Genomic DNA, 25,431 nt, shown 5'->3' with positions numbered 1-25,431 from the left:
TAACAATTATATAAAATGGCTGTCTCCAGGGCACATACCAATCACTTTAAGAATTAACTAGCTCAATCTGACATGCATTTATTTTACTATTGTGACTGCTCCAAAAAGAAGGAAATAAATCTTTTAAAGTGTCCAAGTAAAACTTTGTAGATAATGAAATGGGATTGTATTAGAAGAGATATTGTACAGATCTGAAATATTAACTCTATAACACAATGAAAGAAAATCAAGGGTGGGTTTTTGTTTTTTTGTTTTTTTGTTTTTCTTAATAACCAAAGTAGTATTAAATTATTTCACCAGGTTTGGCAAAAGCACTCATAGATCAAAACCCAAGGAGGATGTAAATTATATTCCAATAATGAAAAGAAAATATAATGAAAAGAAAATCCATTCAATAAATATGTCAGGTATTAATCCAGGCCTTTAGGTAGTAGGAAAGTAAGGAGAGGAGTGGGTAAAGACAGAAATCCCTTAAAGATATTGCATTTTAATAAAGAAAGGTAGAAAAATGAAATAGTTAAGCTTATAGTATATTAAAGGTTGATAATGGTATGGTGAAAAACTAGAACATGTACAGGAGGGCGTAGGGAGGTGCTAGTTTTCAGTTAGAGTATTCAGAGTAGTTTCCCAATCTTTCTCAGAAGCTTGAGGAGAACTTTTCTTTAAAAAAAATAAAACTTCAGAGCATCAGGGTTGCTCAGTTGATTGAGCATCTGACTCTTGATTTCAGCTCAGGTCATGACTGCAAGCTTCATGAGATCAAGCCCCACGTTGGGCTCGGCGCTGACAGCATGAAGCCAGCTTTGGATTCTCTCTCTCCTTCTCTGTGCCTCCCTGCTTGTGTGTGTGTGTGTGTGTGTGTGTGTGTGTGTGTGTTTTCTCTGTCTCTCAAAATAAATAAACATTTTTAAAAGCCTATAAAAAATTTTTAAAAACCTGAAAATTTAAAAAGTATCTAGTTCTCAAAGAGATTGATGTACTGTCTTACGAATCCTTAATATTAAATTTCTATATAATAGGAAAAGTGTTAGAATTCTAGTGAGAACACAGTCAAAGGAGTAAGGGCATGAAAGTAAATGTCATTAAGGAAGAAGAGGCCAAACTGGGTGTAAAAAGTAAGATAGAGAATAAATAGACCCTCTTTACATTTTTCATCTGTTGTGACATCAGTTTAAATGGTCCGGGGTCTGTAATAATAATATAAACAGCAGATAATCATTTGAGAATCTTCCCCAACACTAGACACAATGTTAAGCACTGGTTATACATTGCTTCAGTGAATCTTCTCAGCCTCTGATATGGCACCTCTGTTTTACCAATGAGAAACTGTGCCTCTAGGAAGTTCTGTAACTTTCTTAGAGACACACAGTTAGCAATTGCCAGAATTGGGATTCGAAAGTAATTGTTGGTCCCCAAAGCATGTGGATGAACCCACCATATTTTACTCTTAAAGGATGATTTCTCCTATCCCAGTCTGTCTGCAAGGCAGCACAGATGACACTTACTTACTGCTTATAATTGTCCTTATTTTTCAGGGACTTTGAAGTTTCCAATTATCTTTTCCATTTATGTATATTTCATTGGATTCCATTGAAGGCTGTATTAAGTAAGTTTGGGGAAAGGTGTTTCTTTATAGCCTAAGTCAAAATTATTTTGAGTTCAAAAGCACAATGTGTTTGTAAAAAATGTTGAATCTGCATGGTCAAAACTCATTTAGATGACAAAGTATGTGGTTATAAGGTGAATAAAAATCTTATTTTTTTCTTTTTCAATTCTAAATAATTGCTATTGCTTCATCAAATAATTGAATTTACAAGTTCTTTGGGTAATCCTTAATGTCACAGACAAAAAGCAACAATTTTAGAGGATGGTTAGGCTAGAAGTATGGGCATATTTTTTTTCATTATTAGACTTTAACTGTGGGCATATTTTTTCATTATTATTCTTTCTTGAGTTATTGAGAAACAATGACATTTTTTATTTCAAGTTATATAATCTAAGACAAAAAGTTCCTAGTTAGGTCAGTCTAGTATTCTGTAAAGTATTTAGAATAATTTTCCTGTTTGCATAAAGAGATATGTGACACACAATACTTGGTATTATCATTCAATTTGCTATTTACTGATGTATGTCATTAAGCATGCATGCTGAAGAATAAACTAATAATTTGCATGAAAATTTATCTCAAAAAGCATAGCATTCCATTAATTAATATGGTAGATCGTATTTGAGCCCCTCATCCTTTAAGTTTGTTTTATTTGCTATTCTGCATTATACAGTTTCTAAAAATTTTACAGCCAAGGAAGTAAACTTGAAGGAATTGTAGTTAATTGCAGAAACCTATTGTTGATGAAACGAGCACATCCTAAAATATACTAGAAATATATTTTGTACTTAATTAAAACATGTGGTTGTCATTTAAACTTTTAATGAAGACAGTGCTCGCAAACTTGAATGCTTATGTGTAGCTCATGCATGAAGATGGTGCTTTTTGCATATACCAAAACTTTAATATGAACTAATTAGAGTTAAACAAAAAAAAGATGGTCACCTTAGAGAGATGCTGTGTTGTGGCATTTATTATATCTTAAAATATACTTTGGTTATATTCAATAGTAAATTCCTTTATGTATTTCACATTTCCCCCTGTTTTAATTTTGTTTTAGAAATATAATCTTTGGGGATTTTTAAACTAAAGAAAAGAAAAAAAATTTAAATGGATATTTTCCATCAAAAGTAATGTAGTCATAAATGCCACATTGCCGTAAAATAGTTTTGAAAAAATAATTAAAATACCAAAATTCCTTTTCAACAATGAATTTTTAAGTTAATATATATTTAAGGTCACAGAATTAATTGTGGGACTGCCTAAATCTCACACACACACACACACACACACACACACACACACACACACCTCACATTAACACACATACAGATTAATAATATACATAACTACACATCACAAGTCTTTGCTAGTTTTGTATTTAGAACAAGACCAGAGAGAGTAAATAAAAGTTGTAATGTATGACCCAGAGTATTGCCTCGGCTCAATTTAGCAATATTTATAAAATAAAAGGACGTCTATTTAAGACAGTCAACAGGTATAACTGAAGATTTTGTGGAATGTAGCTGGCAATAAAAAAATTAAATTCATGAAACATAAAAATGGGAGGATTATGTTAGAACACTGTGCCAAGTCCTGTGCTGGTAGTTATTTTTAGGCTGTTAAAAATATAAACTTGTCTTTGCTTTCCAGCACCTGTTCTTACTCTACCAGATGTTTGTTCACAATTCCTTAAATTTCTTACAGGATGTTTCCTGCCTTTGACGTAGATTCTCTCTCCTGGGATCATTGAGCTCCCAGAAGTTATTGCAGCCGTAATAATGTGGGTGGGTTGATTAAAGAATCAGATCTGAAAATAACATAATAAATGCATATATTCTAAGGGGTGCATTTTTTCCCACATTTTAGCATGTCTTCCATTGGGGTATGTCCTACAATAAATGCCGTGGTAGTGATTTTTTTTCTCTCTTTATTGGGGATATATAAAATAATGCACCTTAAAATTGATGATGGCTTAGATGTAAAGATATATGGTAACTTACCATCTTTGCCATTTTTATGGTCACCTAGTGAATGGAGAGCCCCTTTCATTGTTGCTCAATTTGAAACCTTGGGGGTTGGACCTTACCATAAATTTCCTTAGCTTCATCAGCAGGAGTGAAGTGAGTTTAGTACAGAATGATATAAATGATGGTACTTCTTACATCAAAATCCTTATACTTTGAACAGACACTTTATCAAGTGGCTGAGCAAACACAGCAGCTTTTGAAGTATTTGAAGAGCCATTGAATTTAAGAGTCTTCATGCCCTCACTCTTCTTTAATCTTATTAGTACAGGTCTCCAGAACATGGCTCTTTCTTGGTTCAAATTTAAGGACATAGATTATACAATAAAGCTTAAAACTTATCTATTTCAACCTGTTGATATATCAAATACTTAGGAAGCTATTGAATTTAAAATAAGAAGAAATCATAATATTTTTAAATGACATTCAAATGGATAGGGACCTATTTGATCTCTTTTTTAGAAAAATCTTCATAAAATAATTCCATCATTCTATCATTTTTTTTCCCACTATAATTTGCCAAATTGAGCAAGGTAAAGTTTTCAGTCCAATATTTTGTATTCACCAATAAAATGACTGAATGAACCTAATGAATAAAGATGGCTCTAGAACAAATACAATAAATGTCAGATATTCAGACACCATAAGGAATGTTAAGAATTCAGTTTTTTAACATCAATCTTTTAAATTGAATTAGACTAATCATTTAGATGAATATCACTTTATCTGCTTTTTAAATTTTTATTCCTCTCATATCCTATTCATTCTGGTCACTTTATCCTTAGAATCTCACCTTTAGAATTAAACAAGAAACGGTTTACAAAATGATTCTGCCTGCTTCTCTGTATAAAATAGATGCCCCGATGTAGAGAGTAAGGCAATTAGATTACATTCGACTGGTATATTCATCCCAGCTCTGCTACTAAACTGGTTGCATGTTTCTGGACACACACATTCTCCCCTTCTACTTTTGTCTCCCCAAATTGTGCATCGGTGTCCTTACTTTTCCATCCAAAATCTCATTGATGTATCTATGCCTCTCCATTCCTTCTCTCCAGGTTTAACCATACTACTATTTTTGGACCCTTGTAAGACTCCTGAGTGTTCTCTCTGACCTGGTCTTTCCTTTGTCCATCTTATTCTACCCTGACCTCTAGGTTAATTTTCTTAATTGGCAAGCTCTTTCTCACCAGTCTTCAACATTCTCATACTTAATTACCAAACTAAATCTTAACAGCCTAGCCCGGCTTTCAAAACCCATTATAGACAGACAATCAATCCTACCTTTCCTCCTTGGCTCTACTTCTCATTGCATATTGCTTTCTGCTTTATTTATAGACATTTCATGTGCACGTATCATCTCTCCTTACAGGCTGCAAGTTGTATGTAAACTAAGACTATATCTTAGTCATTTTTTTATCATGCACAGTGCCTTATACATTGTGTGTATCCAGTAAGTTAGTGGGAGAGTAAAGAGAACTTATTCTACTTTCCTTTAATACAAAAATATAAGATATGGAATTTGGCCTTTTTTGGTGAATCAGAATTGTCCTGAATGTTTCAAAGATGTATTGAGAAGCTTTCATGAAAAGATATTCTGTTCAGTGTTGGGAGGTAGCTATGAATGAAAGAAGGCCTGCTGAGAGTATCCTGTTAAATTTGTTGTCTGCTGTGGAATTGGAAGCCATATTTAAAAAATAATTTTAAATAAGTGTACATTGGCTCTGAGTTATATTTTCAGAGAGATGTTCTTAAGTGGATGATGGGGGTTTGCAGGGATACTGGTGCTGTATGAGTGCCCTGTCACATGTGTTTGTGCATGTGTGTGTGCATATGCATGTGCATGTGAGGAAGAAGGAGTATTGAAATGCCTAAGTGAGAGCACAAGAGTCAATCAACCCAGTTGCTCAAATAACTGCTTTTGTTTGTTGTCCTTCTAAGCACCATCCTTAAAAGATGGGTTTCTTAATTCTTGAATAGTATGTGGGTAGTAATTCACAATTCTAAGACTCTTCCACAATTATTACTTTTAATCTAGTGTTTTAAATTATTGTCATTTCTGGAGTTTAAGGGTTGCTTTCCCAAAGGACGTTATTGTATTCCCTGAGTAATATGGACACAGGGCTGGGTAATTCCAAAAGTGGCCACAGCAGAATGTTTCCTTTAAATTATAGATCAGAGAAACAGGTCCAAACTGATGTTTTGAAAGTTGCATTATGGCTTTTGTAAGCTTTTGCTTTATAGCTACAAATTATATATATTAAGTGAGTAGATTCCAGCCATTTTAAGTGTGATGATCCCTTTCAATGTCAAAAAGAAATGGATTATTTTATAACAATTGTTCTTTCAGCATCCTTGATTGAAAAAAATATATATATAAGCAAAACCTTACTCTAAGTCCTGTGACTTTTTAAATGAATCTGCATTTTATTAATCAAAAAAATACATATTATTTGTTTTTTTTTTAATTTTTTTTTTAACGTTTATTTATTTTTGAGACAGAGAGAGACAGAGCATGAACAGGGGAGGGGCAGAGAGAGAGGGAGACACAGAATCGGAAGCAGGCTCCAGGCTCTGAGCCATCAGCCCAGAGCCCGACGTGGGGCTCGAACACACAGACCACGAGATCGTGACCTGAGCTGAAGTCGGACGCTTAACCGACTGCGCCACCCAGGCGCCCCAAAAAAATACATATTATTTGAAATACAGTATCAGATGTATGTAATAATATAATGTAGTCTTCAGACAATGTCTGAAGCAAATATAGATCCCCAGTCCCTTCTAGTAACGTAATTACTCATTCAATGAGATCCTTATAATAACACAGCTACCAGTGAATATCAGCCCACTGAATGGGAACCCCTGCTTTCGGTGAGATACTTTCTGTCTGCAGACACTACTACCAATAATAATGTAATTTTAACTAGTAATCTAATAATTGATACTCTATTACAAAAGTTTTTAAAGTATTCTAGGACGTTATTCTCTAAAATTGTACTTGTTTTTCTTCTTCTTTTTGTTTTTTGAGGATTTGTATTTAATGAACTAGGATGAGCAAAAGCTAAACTTTACATTTAATAGTTCCTTTCATTCCACAAGGCTCCATTTATTTACAATGTTTCCAGTTATTTAATTTCGCTATCTGTGTTTTGCCATTAAGTGATGTGGTGTGCTCAAGTCATTTTCAGCTGTACTGAGTGACTTTAGAATGTGCCTGTGCCCAATTGTCATCTTTTGAATCTCAACCAATTGTTCTTTCTCTGTTCCTCTCTCATTAAATGCCAATAATATGATTATCAGTTTGAATTTGAGTCAGAGCAGGCTGACCTAGATTGAATGAAATGCAGCCACCCCTCCCAGCAACAGTTCCTTTAGTGAATTCTTCCGCATCTCTTACCCAGACAGAGGTTCCTGAAGCAAGAAATTATGGTCATTGTTTGTCACCCACACATACTTTTAATGTGATATATTTTTAAAATGTTTTTTTATTTGTTTTTGAGAGAGAAAGAGCATAAGCAGGGGAGAGGCAGAGAGAGAGAGGGAGACAGAGGATCCGAAGCAGGCTCTGCATGACAGCACAGAGTCCGATGTTGGGGCTCAGAGTCACAAACCGTGAGGTCATGACTTGAGCCAAAGCCTGACGCTCAACAGACTGAGCCACCGAGGCACCCCAGTGTGATACTTTTTAATGAAAATCTGATCATAAATTTGAACATAATAGCCGTAGCTTTTACTTTGTTGCAAAGACAATAATGAAACATATCTAATAGCTCAGCATGAAAAATCGGATGTTACACTGGAACAGAACACAGGATGGCAACATGAATGTACCTGTAGCATGGGCGGGGAGTATGTTTACGAGATCCTGTGTGTGCACAGGAGGCCTGCTTAGTTCTGCATCTTCAGACACATGTGGACACTTGGTTCACTTTTGTGTTCCTCACTTCGATAACCAGGATCTAGAACTGGAATGAATTCAGAGATGGGGAATGCGTAAAAACACATATCAAATGAGGAAGTATTAAAGGTTCTGAGATTGTATTTAGTATGTATTTAGTAATAGATGCAGAGGATACATGGAGATAGCATAACTATTATTAAATATTTGAAAGGTTACTGCATTTTGAATCTGTTCTCTATGGCTTTTCTGGATTGAAAAGTCCCAAGGAGTCAAAAATCTCCACTTACTAAAGAGGTGAATTCCTAATGAATAGAATAGGTCACATTAAGAGAAAAGTAGATTCTCTGTTAAGATGTATAGTGTGTCCCAGGCTGGATGATCATGTGATAAGCTGGGACAGGATAGCAAGGATCACATGGGTGTGTGGACCAGATAGTCTCCAGCACCCCTTTCAAACATAAGAATCTCTGAAATACTAGAAAAGAAGTGCGTAACAACACAAATCATGATTTAACAGTGTTCAGAATACTCACTTTTAAATTGCCGTCTCAGAACGTGTTTTATAATGTCTCATTTAACCACTGAACCATTGTGATTCCTTAAAAGCTTTACATTCAGAATTGTGCTAGATACAGATGCAGCAGAGTATGGAGGGCACCAGAGACTGGACCATAGTACCGAGTTTTTCTCTCAACCTTTTAAACATAATGAACGTCCCTGTTCTCTTTTGGTAAGTAAGCTTTTTAAGATCTTTTCATTGCATTTCAATTTTACCATTTATTTTTTTTAATGTTTATTTATTTTTGAGAGAGAGAGAGTGTGTGTGTATGGGGGAGGGGCAGAGAGGGAGGGAGACACAATCCAAAGCAGGCTCCAGGCTCCCAGCTGTCATCCCAGAACCCGACGAGGGGCTCGAACCCACAAACCGTGTGCATGAGATCGTGACCTGAACTGAAGTCAGACACTTAACCAACTGAGACACCCAGGTGCCCCAACCCTTTATTTTTAAGGTGATGTTTTTATCCAAAGAAACAACAAGTCTTTGACCTGCTAAAAGAGAAAACAAAAGCAAACAAACAAACAAACAAAAGAAATGGGGTCAGGGATGATAGGGAAGAAGTGAGTTGAAATATTCAGAGGCAGTGTATGTGGTACTGAGATGAATTCAGTTTTGGAAAATAATAGCAAGAGGTATTTGGTGGACAATTGGGGAAGTTTGTTTATTAATAGGATTAAAAATGTTTCTCAAAAAATAAGGGGAAGGCATTTTTTTCTATTTTTATACAACAGTTTACTTCCCTTCTGTTGTTGCTTTCTGTGTAATATTTTGCATCAAGCAGGATTCTCCATTATTGACTGTCTAATGAAGTGTAATTTAAAACACCTTAAAAGGGTAAATAAAAAAAAATATCTTTTTCTTCCCTGTAGTCAATTAAAGACTGAATTCATTCTAATTATAAGATTTTCTTATTTCTTCATATTACTGAGGAAAACATTAAATTATATAACTCATTTTTACTTTGTGTTGTTAGCACCTGAAAGAATATTGCTTTAAAATACTAGGTTTAGATTCTTTTAAAAATGTAGAATTTAGAAACTCTCCAGATTTGGAGGAAGAATTCTTTGTCTACTTTGTGTCCAGGTAGTAAGCTCAAGTCCATACATCTACATTATGTTGTTTTTTTATTTTTTTCCTTTTCCTGACGAGTCATATACCTCCCTCCTCTCTCCCTCTCATGCTGTTGCTAGCTCTAACTCATTTTTGCTTTCTCTCACCCTCTTGTCCTCTTTCTCTTCCTCGCTCTCTCTTTCTGGCTCAAATCTGCAATTTTTTCACCATGAGAGGTCTTAGATTAAGATTTGTTTCACTTTTATGAAGCCAGGATATATCTAACAAAAGTATAGACAGTGTTATCATAGCTGTTAAATTCTCTTGTTTTTCAAAAATTTAGGTATAAGTCAAAAAGTAGAATTCATGAGGAACCCCTAATTCCTTCATTTTTCTACTATATTCCCACCTCTTAAAGTTGTGCAAGTATGTCACTTGGTAAGTCACCATATTATATGCCAAACTGGCTTGTCAAAGACAGTGGCATAAATAAATGAGCAGAGCAGAAATGAGCAAGATTGAGCTGTGGATTATTAACTCTGAGGAAAATTCAATGGCCACAGGAGACTTGAGTGTTACACTAACAGTATGCAATGATGGTGGCGATACTTTTTAGATACAAGTATAGATACATATGCATTTTTAAGAGGGAGGGCTTAATGATACTATCAGATTCTTTCCACAAGGAAAAATTATTGTAGTTTTGCAGAATATTAAGTTTTGCCATGTAAAGACTGATAAAAAATAGGTTCTGAAATAAATTTGTAAAGTTATCTTAAAGTTCTGCAGTAACCAAAAGAATTAAAGGCCCCTGAGGGATTAGGGAAGATCATTCAGCTTGCAAAGAGGAATCATGGAGAAGTAGCAACTGACTGCAACAACGCTGAACTTGAACCAATCAAACCAGACTGAAAGGAATTTGAAAAGTTCAGGCAAAATTTGTATGTAGTGAACATTCTAAAATTTTGAATTCAGTGATTCAAAATGTATGCAATTGGTTACCTAAATGTATCCAATGAAGGTTCTATGGGGGAGAGAGGCCTGGTAACACATTGAAAAAGCCACAATGTTTCAGCAGAGAACTGGGTATCAAGCCCCCTGTCTGCCATTTCCTAGCTGTGAGACCTTGAGTAATTTAACCTTCTCTGTGCTGCATTTTCCCTCATCTGTGTAATGAGAATTAGTAATGGTATCCTCCCTACAGCAAGAGATTCTTAGGAGGCATAAACTCATTCATTACCATGGCCAGGGTTTTTAGAAACTGCAAAATGCTATCGCACATGTATTTTTAGATTATTATTGTCAGGGCTCTTCAGTTATCTTTGTGTGTATTTTAAGCACATCAAGTTACTAGATGCTTTGAGGACATGCAGTTAATAAGACCTCCCAATTTGGAGGAAATTATAGTCTTAGGCAAGGACTCCTAATCTTTGAGAATGGGCAGAAAATATCTTGCCATCCTTTCAATTTTGTAAGAGCAAAAGTATCCTGTCATAATTAAAACAAGCCAACTAACCAGTGGCAGCAAAAGTCAGATTATTTTGCATGTACTAATTGAATTTATCTTACAAATAAGATGTGTGCAGTTCTAAATTTGCAGGCGGAGTGGAAAGTATCACATAAGCCCCACATAAGCACATGAGAACGTAGCTTAACCACTGCCCATATCAGAATTCTCCAACTCTGTCAAAAAGGTAAAGATTAGCTCTGTCTTTGCAGCAGCAGCATCTTGTTTTCAATGACTACCAGTGCTTCAGGAAACACTCATTTAAATGTCTTTAGGGTCCAGATGAATTCAACAACACTGGCTTTAATATAAGAATAAAGCAGCCCAAGTAGACTAGAAAATCCAGTAAAAACATGTTCCTTCATGCCAGAGTTATCCTTTGAAGAGCCGGGGCGGGGGCGGGGTGGTGGTGGTGGGGGGGGAGGAATGCATTAAAAGACAAATGTATTCTAAGAATGCCTCAATTATAATGGAATTCCTTATTAAGCTGGTTCATAGGTACTGGGATTCAGTCAGGTTTCTTGAACATGACTATGGGCACTACAGGTCTCATTCCACCACCAGTGAGAGATCACTTTTGCCTCCCACATGCCTTGAATAAAGGGCAGAAGAGAAGGCTTCTTTCCTTCTCCATGAAACTTCTGTCCATCACAACAACTACGCAGTATTTATTTACTAAAGCTTAATTTGCAAACTCAGTCATCCAAAGGATCTGCTGAATAAGTGTCAAATCTGTTTTCAAAGACAGTAACAAATAGAGCTTGAAGGAATCTTAAAATAGCCATATATGCTGCAGCATTAGCAGGTACCACATTCCCGCGTCTTCTGTATGTACTCCATCAGTTGAAACTGTGAAGCCGGAGGAGAATCGTGTGTGTACTACCATTGAAACATATCTGCTAAGATCAGAGCATTCACAAATGCCAAGAAGTGATAGGGCAGAATTTCTCTATTTGCTTTACTGACAATTATTGGGAAACTCCATTTTAGCGCAATCATTTCTCCGTATTTTGGTTTCTAATATAGGAACCTATATGAGTTCAGATGTTTCTTATATGTCAGCCAGTGTGGTGGGAGCAGGGAGGCTTGCTTGCTCTTCTCTGGTTCATAAATTCAAATTCCGTGGTACAAATGGAAGAACAGATTATTGAATCAAAAATGAATTAGTTTCCTTTACAGTAACTCAGGTAGTCTCAAGGGTGAATTTGAGTAAGGCAATAGTTTTCGCATTTATTACTTTGCCAGTTAGGCTCCTTATTATTAAGAAGTAGTCTATTTATTCTCATTCTAAATTTGGAAATTCAAATGTAGACTTTTGGTTAAAATAGGGAATTCGGCATAGATGTACCTTTTATTTTTCCTCAGCTGTAAATATTGAAAGTCTTTAAACTTTTTTTATTTAAAATTATTTTAAGATTTTGTGATTCTAATTTTGACACCCTGTTTTCAAAAATATATAATTACTTTTTGCAGCTCAGTTGTGATCCTAGAAGAACATAATACTTTTGCCTGGATGACATAATATAGTAGATTATTGTATGCTCCATTGTGGGGTTTTGGGGTGTTTTTTGTTTTTTGGGGGGGTTTTTGGCCATGTTAGTGGTTGGCATAGTGATTAAATCACTAAGGTAGTCAAAGTAACTGGGTAGGTTAGCATGCATTTTGCCTCTCTTAATAAATGAATTGGATTGTACTGTGGCAGTCTGATTTCTTCTGAGGTGTTGACTATAAATATAGCTAGAAAACATGAAATTCATGGCCATACATTACATTGTCTCATATGTTCTTAATATGATCCTAACTACAAAATCCTTAAGGCTTAATGGCTAAAACAGCATCATATATGTTAATCAGCATATATTAACTGTGATGTGCTTACTAAACAGTTTTATATACATGTACTTAAATATTAATTGTTTATATTTAAGTATACGTAAACATTTATGTATAAACCTACTTAAATTATGTTCATATTTCTTTTCCCTTGCTCTATGAATCAAAACTATTTTTAGAATTAAAATTATAAAATGAGAGTTACATAGCCAATACTTAGCACTAAATAATAGAGCCCCCAAACTGTTCATGTCTGTAATTGTGTCATCATAAGGATTACTTCTGATTATCTTAAACCTTTAGTATAATTGGTAGTCATTTCTAACCACTAAGAAAATTGATTTACATACTCAGAACCCTAATAAAGAAGAAAACTCAAAATTCCATAAATAGCCATAGTTAAGAGAAATCACTTGCTTGGGGAAATTCTCTCATGTTGCCTGTACTGCAAGGACTCTAGAGCAACATAAACACATTGTAGTAATTAACACTGCAGTGGAAAATATAATTACATAATATTCCCGTTAATGATACTATACAATTATCAACTGTAGGTTTTTGAGCAGATAGTGTTAAGAGGTCTCTGTGACTGGAATTGGCATCATAAAGTTCCTTACATAAAATGACCAGCATCATTTAGTAAGAGTTCTTGGAGCATTTTTTAACCCTTAAATGCCAAAACAGGAAACTCAATGCATGTATTGCAAACCTTGAACTTCTTCCATTGTCCCTTTTGTTTTACTCTCAAATTGGGGGTGGCTGAAACGCCAAAAGATCACAGAAAGTAAGGTTGTTTCTAAATCATAGGCTTATATGGGGCGCCTGGGTGGCGCAGTCGATTAAGCGTCCAACTTCAGCCAGGTCACGATCTCACGGTCCGTGAGTTCGAGCCCCGCGTCAGGCTCTGGGCTGATGGCTCAGAGCCTGGAGCCTGTTTCCGATTCTGTGTCTCCCTCTCTCTCTGTCCCTCCCCTGTTCATGCTCTGTCTCTCTCTGTCCCAAAAATAAATAAACGTTGAAAAGAAAAAAAAAATAAATAAATAAATCATAGGCTTATAGTTATCATTGTATTTTATTAACGAAATTACCTATGAGGTTATACACCAAACAAAGCAGATACCAAAACTGTGTAGGATTCAAGTAGGAGATTGATGTGACCTGTCCTGATATATCACTGTGCCACATTGACAGAGGCCTATCAGCATTTATTTAGGCCTGACTTGTTTCATTGCATCTTTCCCAAGAGACTTGGACTTATCAGAATCCTCTTATACGCATAGAAGCCCATGTCTTAGAGAAATGTTTTTCAGGTAAAGGGAACTGAAAATCTTTTGTCCAACTTTGGTGCTACTGAAAAATTTAGATTGGTCTTCAGTTTTAAAATGCTTAGAAAAATTCAGAATCATTGTGTTCTAACCTGCTGTCCCACTGATTAGTTATACCTAGTTTCTATGATTCCCCAAACTACACACACACAGTAATAGAGTAAGTATATGGCAAACCTTGAAAGGGCAGAAGTGTCTCTTGACTCATGCCTATTTTGATAAAAGTTGGAGAGAGAATTGGTTGAACCTGTAAATTATAGGAAAATTGTAGGGAAACAGATTATGACATTGATGTAAAGGGTTTCCCTACACTTAATGACTGCAAGGATATAATATTTATCTTTTCGAAGTATTGGAAGCAAATCAAACTGTGAGAAATTGAGCCAGTCAGTGTCTGTTAGCATTTGTGAAATTTTTCTCAGATGATGGTGATCATTTTCTAAATCACTATTAATTGAAGATTAGAAAAACTGTTCTCTGGTTATTGCATTCATAATATACATTTCTTAAAATGCTATCATTTTACAATTGCTTTAATCTTTATTATTCAAAACTAACCAACTATACTGGTATATCTGATTTTTTTTTAAGAGTTGTGTTATCACAAAAACTGTAAGGGAAAACATTGTGTTCATTCTCAGAGTTGAGATATATTGGATATACAATAGTCTCATTCAGTAAAAATCAGCTATTCTCTTCTTTTATTTATTTTTTTCTTTATGCCATTTCTGCTTTGCCTCTTTCATTCTGATTCTAAACTATAAAAGCTTTTTTTCTTCTTTTTTTTTAACCATCAGTCAGACTTTCACTTAAAGATAAAATGACTGAAATAATAAAATACTCACAATGTCGGAAATGGAGAGATACTGTCACAATGACAACAGCAGTCTGTAATATTATTTTTACTGTTTGTTAACAGTAAGTATGTTATACGTGAAATAGCACATAGACAGATACACATCAGATCACTTCTCATTTTTATTAAAAGTATTTCAGATAGAAGTATATTAAATAATAGTTTATGATACATGTACATATTGGTCCCGCTTTTATTTATTCTTTTACTCCTTATTCATTATTTAGTCATCATTTGGCAACTACTTTGTCTACTGGCACCTTACTAAGAGTTAGAAATATGAAGACACAGGGCTCTGCCCTCGTAAAGCTCATAGTCTGGTAGGGAGTTCAGATCATAAACTTGAAAAACAAAATCACAAATTGTGTTAAGTGTTCAGAAAGAATTAAAAATGCCCTTTAACCAGAGGACCTGGATTCAGCTCTTTTCTCTGCCACTTACTAAGTGTGTGAGGATGGGAAAATTATTTAACTGCCCTGTGCCTCCCATTTCCTCATGTGCAAAAAGGAGATAATAATAGTACTGTGTCCTTGGGTCATTGTGAAGGGTGAATGAGCAAGTACTTAAAAGACAGGTAGAGTAATGCACAGCACCCATTAAGCACTTAGTAACTCTTAGCTGCTATCATTATTGGTTTGCATCCTCACCATAAAGAAGGGAAATCTGGGACCCAGAGAGGAAAAGCAACACATCCAAGGTTGTACAAATACACACACACACACACACACACACACACACACACACAATAAACGGAGCTGTAAGAGATAATGAAGTTGGAAAAGTATCATACCTAGTGTTCGCAAGGGACACCTCTCCATGGAGCTGGGATTTTTTCAGATGCAAGAGATATGGAACTAGCAAGGTAAAGAGTGTTCTGAGAGACCCAAAGGAGGGAAGATGTGACCTGTTTAAGGATCCAAAAGGCCCCTGTGGCTGGAGCCTGGTGTGAGGGGAGAAGAGACAAGTGTCACACTGAGCTGAGATGGAAGATGTATTGTATTTGTGCCAGAAGGGGAGTCAGGACCCTGCAGGCAGGGAGAGGATGTGTTTTGTATTTAAATGCAGTGGCAAGCATTTTGAATGGTTTAAATTGGGGAGGGACCTAAAAACCTTTAGGATCCCTTATATTACATTTAATTAGTTCTTAAAATGATGGAAGGCAAAACAGGATGACAGACCGGTGTCTTGGTGTAGAGCAGTGTTTTGTATATTACTTTTATTCACCTGAATGGAATAACCTTGTGACCTTAGGGCAGCCTCCCTGTACCACCAGGTAAGTGCCTCAACCTCAGCCAGTGTCCTTTCTTTGCCTATGTCTGAGGAACACTGGGTTTTGTAAAGTGTATGGAGCCCTCTAGTGGTGATTGCTTCAAAGGAGCCTCAACGTTGCTGCCAGCACTGAGGAACTGTAGAACTGTCTCCCTGGTGCCTGCAGACTATAACTGAAGATAACTGGAACTTGAAGCAAATGGGAGGCTGAATCTTGTCCCTTTGATATAATGTCACCATGCTCAGTATTTTTTTCCATTGCACTGACACGATTGTGTTGACTTAGGTGTACATTCCGAACCGAGTGGGCCTCATCCTTCAGAACGTGGATATGCCCAATTGAAGAGACGTGGTTTCAGCTTCACGAGAAGATGTGTGCTTTGTTTTCCTATTCTCATTGTCACAGAGCTTGTAGTGTGTAAGCCTTTCAAAATACAGTTGTCTAGACGAAACATCAGGTGTCTGAAATTTAATATTGGTTTATGCAAATGAATGTCAAACTTTTATCGAAGGAGAGGGGGAAATATTTTTGCAATTTCAAGGATTCTAGACTATATTTTCCAGGCATCTGAGCAGCTAGGATTCTCAAATGAAGTATTATATGTAATGTCTTTAAACAGCTTTACTTTCCATGCCAATATTTGATACCTAAAGTTCAAATTTGAATCATGTGTCATGTATGATTATTTCTGTTGAATGTATACAGTATTTTTTTAAGATGAATATTTGATTACTTTATTTGTTCTAAGTATCTCTTGGTTTAAATTACAAAGTGCCAAGATTGTCACTATGTTTTTTTTTTCAAATTGTGTTTAGACATACTGTAATAAATATGTAGTAATAATATAACATTAAGAATTGAATCAAAGATAATATAAAATTCTTTATCTATAAACTCATCCATGCTTCATTTTGCATAAGTTTTATCCCATGATCTCTGCTTCACTTAGTATCTTTGTGGATGCTGATATTTCAGTCTTTCTGAAGGCCTGAAATAGTAATTGTAACAATTCACAAAACATCTTTTACTTTAGATCAATAAAATTAAAAATTGCAAAATTGCCTTTGCTAATGTTTATTTTGCTGTACTGTTGTGAAGATTAATTTAGGACGAATGTTAAAATGCCTTATCTTAACTCTGATACCTTCCCCACATATATGCACATGTGCACAATCGTCCAGGCATGGGGATGGGAGGTAATAATATTTGTCTTTAGGTACTATTTTGTAATGTGAAATTATACTAACTAATTCAGATATCCAGGCTACTCTCCAGCTGTAAACCTGAACACTTTTCGAAGCTGAATTAACTATCTCAAACTAAGTGGAACACTCAGTCATGAAATCGCCACTCAATTCATTAAATAGTAGGACACAAGTCTAAAATCATTGATACATAATTCATTCATAACTGAGAAATTATGATGCATTTATAAGACAAAGTATCTCACATTTTTTAAAGGTCTTATCTTGCGCCTTTACATTAATACATTAATAGTGACAGCTTCTTTTTGTTGTTGTATGTTCTTAGCCTGGTTGTTCATGACTAATGAGCAGTACTTGGATGTCTTTCTATCAAAAACTTATTCAGTACTGGAAAAGGTTAGCGAAGGAGACTTTTATAGCTAAACCTATTATATATTAACCATCTTTCTTACAACTTTTTTGAGTAAAGCCTTGAATCTGGGTCTGAAACATGTTGTTTGCTTTAACTTCAAAGTAAAGTAATAGTTTGATTTCCTGAAAGAATCCGTGATGCGAGTTAATGATGATACATACCAGGGAACATTACTGAAAGCCTTCTGTGATTCTTTTCCTGTTACAGGAATGTTATTAATGTCTTAACAGTTTCATGATCTGTGCACTGTACCTGTTATGGATAACAGCACAACATACAACCATGATGCTTTGTGTTCTTTATAATTTCTTTTTCATTTCTTATATATGAAGAGATATGGGAATTTTCTATCATAGCTCTTTAAAAATAACCAGAAATTACTTCACATCTAAAACCCATTTTCTTTCCCTTGTCACCTCTGTGGCAAAGTCAAAAAGACCAGAATAATAACAATGCTATGTTTTCATTGTAGTGATTTACCTTAGTAATATGATATTTAGATTCTACAGTGTAAACTTTGAATTTAACAGTGTAATATAAGTTGCCTTTATCAAGTGTTTCCCCCCACCAAAAAAAAAGAGAACAATAAGTGGATATTGTAGAAATTATAAAAAATACACACAAACAAAATATTAGGAGTCCAACATAGAATGTAGTTTTTTGCTGTTGCTTTTTGCTGTTGTTATTTTTCCTGTCAGAATAGACAGTCTTTCCAGAACATTGTAATGTACCGTATTTCACTTTAGGTCTCAATTTTTGTATCAATAACATTCTCATTATATAATTAGGTGAGAAGTTCTTTCTTTTTATTGGTTAAACATTTTCAACAATCACAACAGAGAGATGGAAAATTTTACTCTGTGTGCCTTATGATAATGTCTACTTCTCTGATGTGGTTATCACTCACATCAAAATGAGAGTCCTTGGGGGTGCCTGGGTTGCTCAGTCTGTTGAGCGAGTCTTGATTTCAGCTCAGGTAATAACTCAGCTCTCTCTGCCCCTCCCATGTGTGCTCTCTCTCTCACACACACAATAAATAAGTAAGCATTAAAAAAATGACAGTCCTGTACCTTTTTTTTTTTATAAGTTTATTTATTGTGAGAGAGAGAGAGTCAGAGGGAGTCGCAGAGAGAGAGAGGGTCAGAGAGAATTGCAAGCAGGCTTGCACTATCAGCACAGAGCCTGACGTGGGGCTTGAACCCAGAAACTGTGAGATCTTGACCTGAGCCAAAATCAAGCATCACACTTAACTGACTGAGCCACCAAAGTGCCCCAAGAGTCCTCTTTGTTGACTATTTTAGAATAAGTGTTTTTACCATTTCTAATCTTTGATGTTCTAGAAAACATAAAGATTTCTTTCCATCATTTTTTAATATTAATGAGTGTTAGTAATTATTACCCAGAAAAGAATTTACCCCTTAATATTAGCCCTTATATGTACCCTTTAATATTAGTTTACTCAGAAAATACCTGTCTTTGATAACCAAAACTCGAACTGTAAACATTTTCCCTAGAATGTTTCCCACTTTATAACACTTGAACTCTGATGGTCAGCTCCTTTCATATATTTTTTTCCTGTTCATTTGATATTTTTCACTTTGCCCTGTTCTTAACTGATGTATTCATCTCCAACATAAAATGAGGGATTTAGCCACCATGTTCCTCAAGTTCAAAAAATAACCAGTGACAATAAATGGACTTTTCTTGTGGCAACAGTGAAAGAATGCACGTATTTTTTCCTCTGACTCGAGCACTCCCCTTAGCAATATCAATTCAACATTTGTCAACCATCAGGGTTATAGCCATTGCTATGCGGGATCATACAGGAGGTTGTCTGAATAAGGAGCCTATTCTTCAAATAATACAGGAGAGAGCGCAGACAGATCTGGGGGAAGTGATGAAGGGTAATATGTTTTCCTCTCGTGTTCAGCTGCAGCTGCAGGGCAAATATCTTTTCACTGTCTCTGGTTCTGCAGCCATTGGATCTAGTGATGAAAGCAACATAAAATAGGTTTCCTGTTGCTCTTCCTGTTTAGAACAAGCCAGTGCAGACATACCTATAGAAACCTAAACGGTAACACAGCTTTCTGCCTGGCCTCACACCTCTGAGATGATTTCTTTTTGCCTATTTGAGTCATGTCCTGAACGGGGGGTCCTTTAGAGTCGTGGGTTCCATTCATCTATATATTCCTTTCAGAGAGACAAGCACTGAGCTATGAACTTTGCTAGGTAGAATGTTTTGATGAAAGAAAATAGAAATCTAAGCATACCAATGTCATGTCCTTTATGCAGTAGAGTTCATTTATCATTCACGATGCGTTAGAATTAAAATGTAGATAAATTTTCCCACTAAAGCCAGCCTTCGGGGGGGAAAAGAATCAAATGAACTCCCTACTAATTTTTCTGCTCTATTATCTTATTAATGGTGATTTGTAGAGAATTGCAGAGAAACATTCATAGTTTAGGGCAGAATTTCTTAATTGGTAGTATGAGAAATTAAGATACAGTAGCTGTAAGTTTTTTTTTTTTTTTTTGTCTCTCTGTAATTTAAAACATTACATCTGGATTTTAACCCTTGGCAAGAACTGTGCAGAGAATGTAATGTTTATTTACATGAAAAAATGTATTTTTGTGGTAGATATGCTTATGCTACAGGGCATGTCATTCAGAACTTTACTTATGATTTCCAGTTTTTCCTATGATCTGTGCTGGGCCAGAGAGAGGTATTTGGCCCTCACATACTCTGTGTAGACAATCTCACCTAGAAAGCCGCACTGTATTTTAAAAGAACAGTGTGATATAATGGTCAGAAGGCCTGAGTTCAGGTTATAGCTCTTACTTTCAGTACCGCATTTTAGAAAGCACTCACAGACTGTTAGTTCTTACTTAGACCAATAAGACAAAGGTAGGGGGGGACATCAGTTTTGTAAATGCTATTGTTTGATCAATAGCCGAATGGATGGTGAGTCAGTGGAGACATCTTCCGAGTTCGTTGTCAGGGACACACTGTCACCATCACCTGTCTATCCTTCAAAGCTTCTGCGCTAAGTTATCCACCCTCTCCCAGGCTGGGATGTGTGGGCTGCTTTACAGAGAAGGGGATTTTGCATTTCCTCCACCGATGCAGGTGACCAAAATGTCAATCTTCCTCCACCGCTGCTTTCATTTGCTTATTTTAGCTTTTTCTCTGAGTGTATGAGGACATTTCAGTGAATTCCATTCCCAGGCAGTGTTCTGCCCCTTTCATGTGCCAATTACTCTCAGACTTTGCACTTCTATAACTCAGCCTTGTGAGGGAAAGTTAACAACCCCTTTATGGTAACCAGTAGGGCAAGGTAAACTAGGTAAACTGTATATGCAATGAAATAGCCACAGGTGCCCAGGGCCCATGTTTCTCTCCCTTTTCCCCTGCTGCTCACTCCACTAATGGAAGGAATAAATTCCAGAGGAAACAAGAATTGTAAAGGAGAGCTCGTAGGTTAGAAACAGTTTAGCCCATCATTTTTCGAATTGGAAGTCCGTATTCTCATCAGAAATACACGTATTCATTAAATAAAGGTTTGCACAACTAAATAATATTTTTTTTCAAGAAGGGGGAGTGATATCAATCATTGATCTGCAACTTCCAGTCATTTGGCATTTACAATAAGACAGTGCCCAGCAGAAAACTAGCAAAAAAGCTATCACCCTAAATTACTTCACCGCAGAGGATATAAATTGAGATGTGGTCAAATTGTGCAAATTACTGCCAGTAATACAGGCAGTAGAAAACTGTAAATGCATGAATAAATCCATCCAGCATATATGTATTTACAACATATATAGGGCTATATGAAGACATGTAGGCATACATATGTAATTTGTAAGTAACCTGAAAACCCATGAAGTTCACCGATTCCAGTATTTGTCTTGAACCCAATGATCACTATGTGTGATACTACCCAGTTTTAGACGCTTTCCTGGTTGTATTATGAACATCAAATCTAAATATGTGATTTTATTTGGATCTAAAGAAGTTTTCAAACCTTGGAATGAAATGCAGTGAATGTTTCACACCCTCTTGAGAATTTCTCACCCCAAACTCCTTGGCTATGAGTCTTGTTTTTCTTTTAGAAAAAGAAGAGGAGGGAAATGAAATACCTCGATCACTTCTTTATGTATATCCGTAGGAATTCTTTTTAACTGAGTTTGTAGTGTCACTTTCCATTCACAACAGTAATATAAACAATGAAAAACACCGCACGTAATTGCATTTCATGAATGCCTCTAGCCTTGTTGTCAACTATTGCTTAAAACCTCACGTGATGTAGAAGTCCCAACAGACACACAGGGTCACTCTCTATCGCCTCTATCACTGTTATACCAAAACTGCAGTAGAATGCCGAATTCTTTACCAAACATATGCATTTTTTTAGAAGACATTGGCTGCCATGTACTGAGTGCTTTCTTTTTACTCTGCCCTGTGCTGGCACTTTCTACATATCACTGAGTCTCTTAAACTGCAAAATGATGATTATTACCCTTGTTCCAGTCACCATTCCTGCTCATCCTACTGTACTCTGCCATCTTCCACAGGAGATCCTTGGCAATCTCGAGATCAGGGGTCAACATTTAACTCTCATTTGTATCATTACTTTGTCTTTGGATTTGAATGTCTTTGGTGAACGAAGGAGGTGACATTTGAAACCACATCCGGCCGTGTAATGCTCCACACTCTGTTGTCTGATGGTGTTCAAGTACCAGGAATTATTTTTGTCATGAATCTCATCAAAATGAAAAGTTAAAAGATCATGAACCCAGCTCCCAATTCCTGCTTTCTAATGTTATTCTCCAGTAAAAGGAACTAGGACTCCTTGGAGAGATGGCTGATTCTACAGGTGAAGCAGGGAATAGACAAGATGTGCCCGGAGCTCCGTGTAGTGCCAGAAAGTAAGGAAGTGCCTCCAAATCAAAAGAATGGGAGCATGTCAAAGGGACACAGGAATCAATTGAAAGGTACCCAAGGGCTGCACCTGAAATAGTTTGAGCAACAAAATAAATAATGTATTACTGCATAAAGTATAAAATAAATATCCATGAGTTCATACTGATAATAAATAAATGATTGAATAAGTAAAATAATGGGGGAGAAGAGAGAAATCTTTGGCACAGGAGAATGCTAAATAATTTTACCCCTCAAAAAGGTAGAGCTTGACTCTCCCCACTGCAACTCTCTCCCTTGTGTGTGGACTGCACTTAGTGATCACCTTCTAAAGAACAGAGTAAGGAAAGGGGAAAAATAAGTTGTAGTGGGAAAACCTGGAAAACTACCTCAATCAGGTGATTGTGGTTAGCACCATCAGGGGGTCATGTTGATAGCATGTACTCTTGATAAAATGTGATGAAGAAATGAGAATGACAAAAAAAAAATCCTCTGAATCTATAACGCTAGTCTTACCATGAAAAAAAATAAAAAAAAAAAAAATGAGGGATTGTGTGTGTATAGATTATATATCAGGAGATCATGCATACAAGCTTTTGTGTTTATATGTGTGCATAAGATTTCATATACTTGTGTATATATCTGCATAATATTCAAGGCATATATAAAGAGTTGTATTTTAACGCAAGTCTGAAGTCTGCAGCGTAGGCTGGCAAACTGAAACTTGAGCAAGAACTGATACTGTAGCCTTAAGACAGAATTACTTCTTTTCTGGAAAACCTCAGTTTTTGTTCTTAAGATCTTCAAATGATTGGATGAGGCCCCGCCCCCATTATCAAGGGTAATCTTATAAAGTCAATTCCTTTTTGTTGTTGTTTATTTTTACTTATTTTGAGAGAGAGATAGCAGGTAGAAGAGGGGCAGAGAGACAGAGAGAATCCCAAGCAGGCTCCACGCTATCAGCCCAGAGCCCAATGCAGGACTTCAACTCAGGAACAAAGCCAAAAGCAAGAGTCAGATGCTTAACCAGCCTAGCCACCTAGGTGCCCCATACTTATAAAGTCAACCCTTTACAGATGTTAACCACTATATTGACTAAAATAGGTATTATAATCTAGCCAAGTTGATATATAAGAGTAACCATCGCAGAGATACCTGCCTAGCCAAGGGAATGCCAAACAAGACAAGTCTGAGAAACTATTTTGGCCCAGAGTTGGTTAACTAAGCATGACAACTAAATGTACTGTGATATCCAAAATTCTGAAACAAGAAACACTAGGGGAAAACGAGTGAAATTCAAATAAGATGTAGTTTACTTAATAATTTACAAAAAAAAAAAATGTGTAAAAGAAGACAGATGTCTTCACAGACAATTCTCTCTTACAGAGAAAAGACAGTGTCACCACGGATCACATCTGTGTTCCCAGGGAGACAAGCCAAGACTGAAAAGAGACCAAGCGTAGAAGCCTAAGAGCCTGACCGCAATTTTCTAAAGTGACAGAAATAGTGATGACCAATTGTCTTTTTGCCATCTTCTTTCCTGACCAAGAGACAAAGCAAAAGTCTAAAATCATGACTATGTGGAAGTAAATGTCTAAAACTTCTGCCCTGTTGGTCTGTGTTGGATTACTTCCTCCAAGATATTATACTTAGTATTTGGGTCATGACTTCCAAATGAGCAAATAAAAACATTATGAAACCAATACACAGGATTTTTGGTAAAACTTCTTCCACATGTAACTTATTAGCAAGCTTATATGCAAAGTAATTCATTCAGATACTCGGGTATATATTTTGCAACCATTTATCTTAGAAAAACATTTCATGTTAAGATATAAAATGTTTGTAAATGTTCTCCAAAAATTAAGAGCTTGACCACAATCCACAGACTAGGCAAAGCTAGGCTGAAATTATACATAAACCCTAAAATCTTGATCACTAGACAAAATGGAAGTGTATTTTTTCATTCATGCTGGCTATCTGGAATATGTGGCCTCCAAAGTCACAAGAAAAGATGAGAAAACTGAAGAATTGCAAGAATAAGTCCAGGCTTAGAAGTAGTTTATACCCCTTTTGTCCCACCTTGTTAGAAGTCAGTCACATTGGCCTGCCCACTGTGAAAGAGGCTGGATCTCTCTATATTTGGAAGGGAGAACAGTACAATGAAAACATAGCATAGCATCTGCCATAATTGTCAACTACGTTTGGAAAATCTTATATACCTAATCCCCCTTATAGGCTCATAATGCAAATTAAATATTAAATACCCTGTGAATTCTTATGATAAAGAAACTGGTCTAACATTGTTTAAATCAGTGTTTCCCAAACTTATTTAATATTGTTCAACTCAGTTCTTATCCTCAAGGAACGTCAATAAACATCTTGAAAAAAAAGCCACTATAAACACACCATTTGGGGGGTGCCTGGGTGGCTCAGTCGGTTGAGGGTCTAACTTCAGCTCAGGTCATGATCTCACGGCTCGCTCGTAAGTTTGAGCCCCACGTCAGGCTCTGTGCTGACAGCTCAGAGCCTGGAACCTGCTTTGGATTCTGTGTCTCCCTCTCTCTGCCTCTCCCCTGCTCATGCTCTGTCTCTCTCTTAAAAATAAATATTAAAAATTAAAAAAAACACCATTTGGGTACAATAACTTGAAAATGTATGGCTCTCCTTTTTCTGTGCTTCTATGACCAATAACTCTTCTTTCAAAATCTGTGTGTGTGTGTGTGTGTGTGTGTGTGTGTGTGTGTGTATTCAGTTCAAGGTCAGCTTATCTCAGAGTCATTGTTCCATTAAAATCATTTCTTGATCTCATAATTTAACCATCAGTGGGCAATCTAATTTCCCTAGGTTCAGAATTCTCCTGATAGGTGTTTAACTGAGTCCTTCAGTACAGGCATGCATCCTTTCATTGTACTTCACAGATACTATGTTCTTTACAAATTGAGGGTTTGTGACACCC

The 25,431-nt window shown here is 36.1% G+C and overlaps 1 protein-coding gene across 1 annotated transcript in view; it reads left to right on the top strand.

Annotated features, from left to right (window-relative positions):
* The window catches only part of GBE1 (1,4-alpha-glucan branching enzyme 1), a 267,235-nt gene extending 246,244 nt beyond the window's left edge, over positions 1 to 20,991 (top strand). The window contains exons 15-16 of the mRNA XM_049628001.1: positions 8,149 to 8,264; positions 16,220 to 20,991. Coding sequence (XP_049483958.1) covers positions 8,149 to 8,264; positions 16,220 to 16,276 — 173 coding nt within the window. The 3' untranslated portion in view covers positions 16,277 to 20,991. The remainder of the gene's footprint in view (positions 1 to 8,148; positions 8,265 to 16,219) is intronic.
* Positions 20,992 to 25,431: the final 4,440 nt, after the last annotated feature.

Source organism: Panthera uncia, chromosome C2 (genome assembly GCF_023721935.1).
Source record: "Panthera uncia isolate 11264 chromosome C2, Puncia_PCG_1.0, whole genome shotgun sequence".
Lineage (NCBI taxonomy): Eukaryota > Metazoa > Chordata > Mammalia > Carnivora > Felidae > Panthera > Panthera uncia.
The sequence above is the reverse complement of the archived record's forward strand: the minus strand, read 5'-3'. Positions and strand labels throughout refer to the sequence as shown.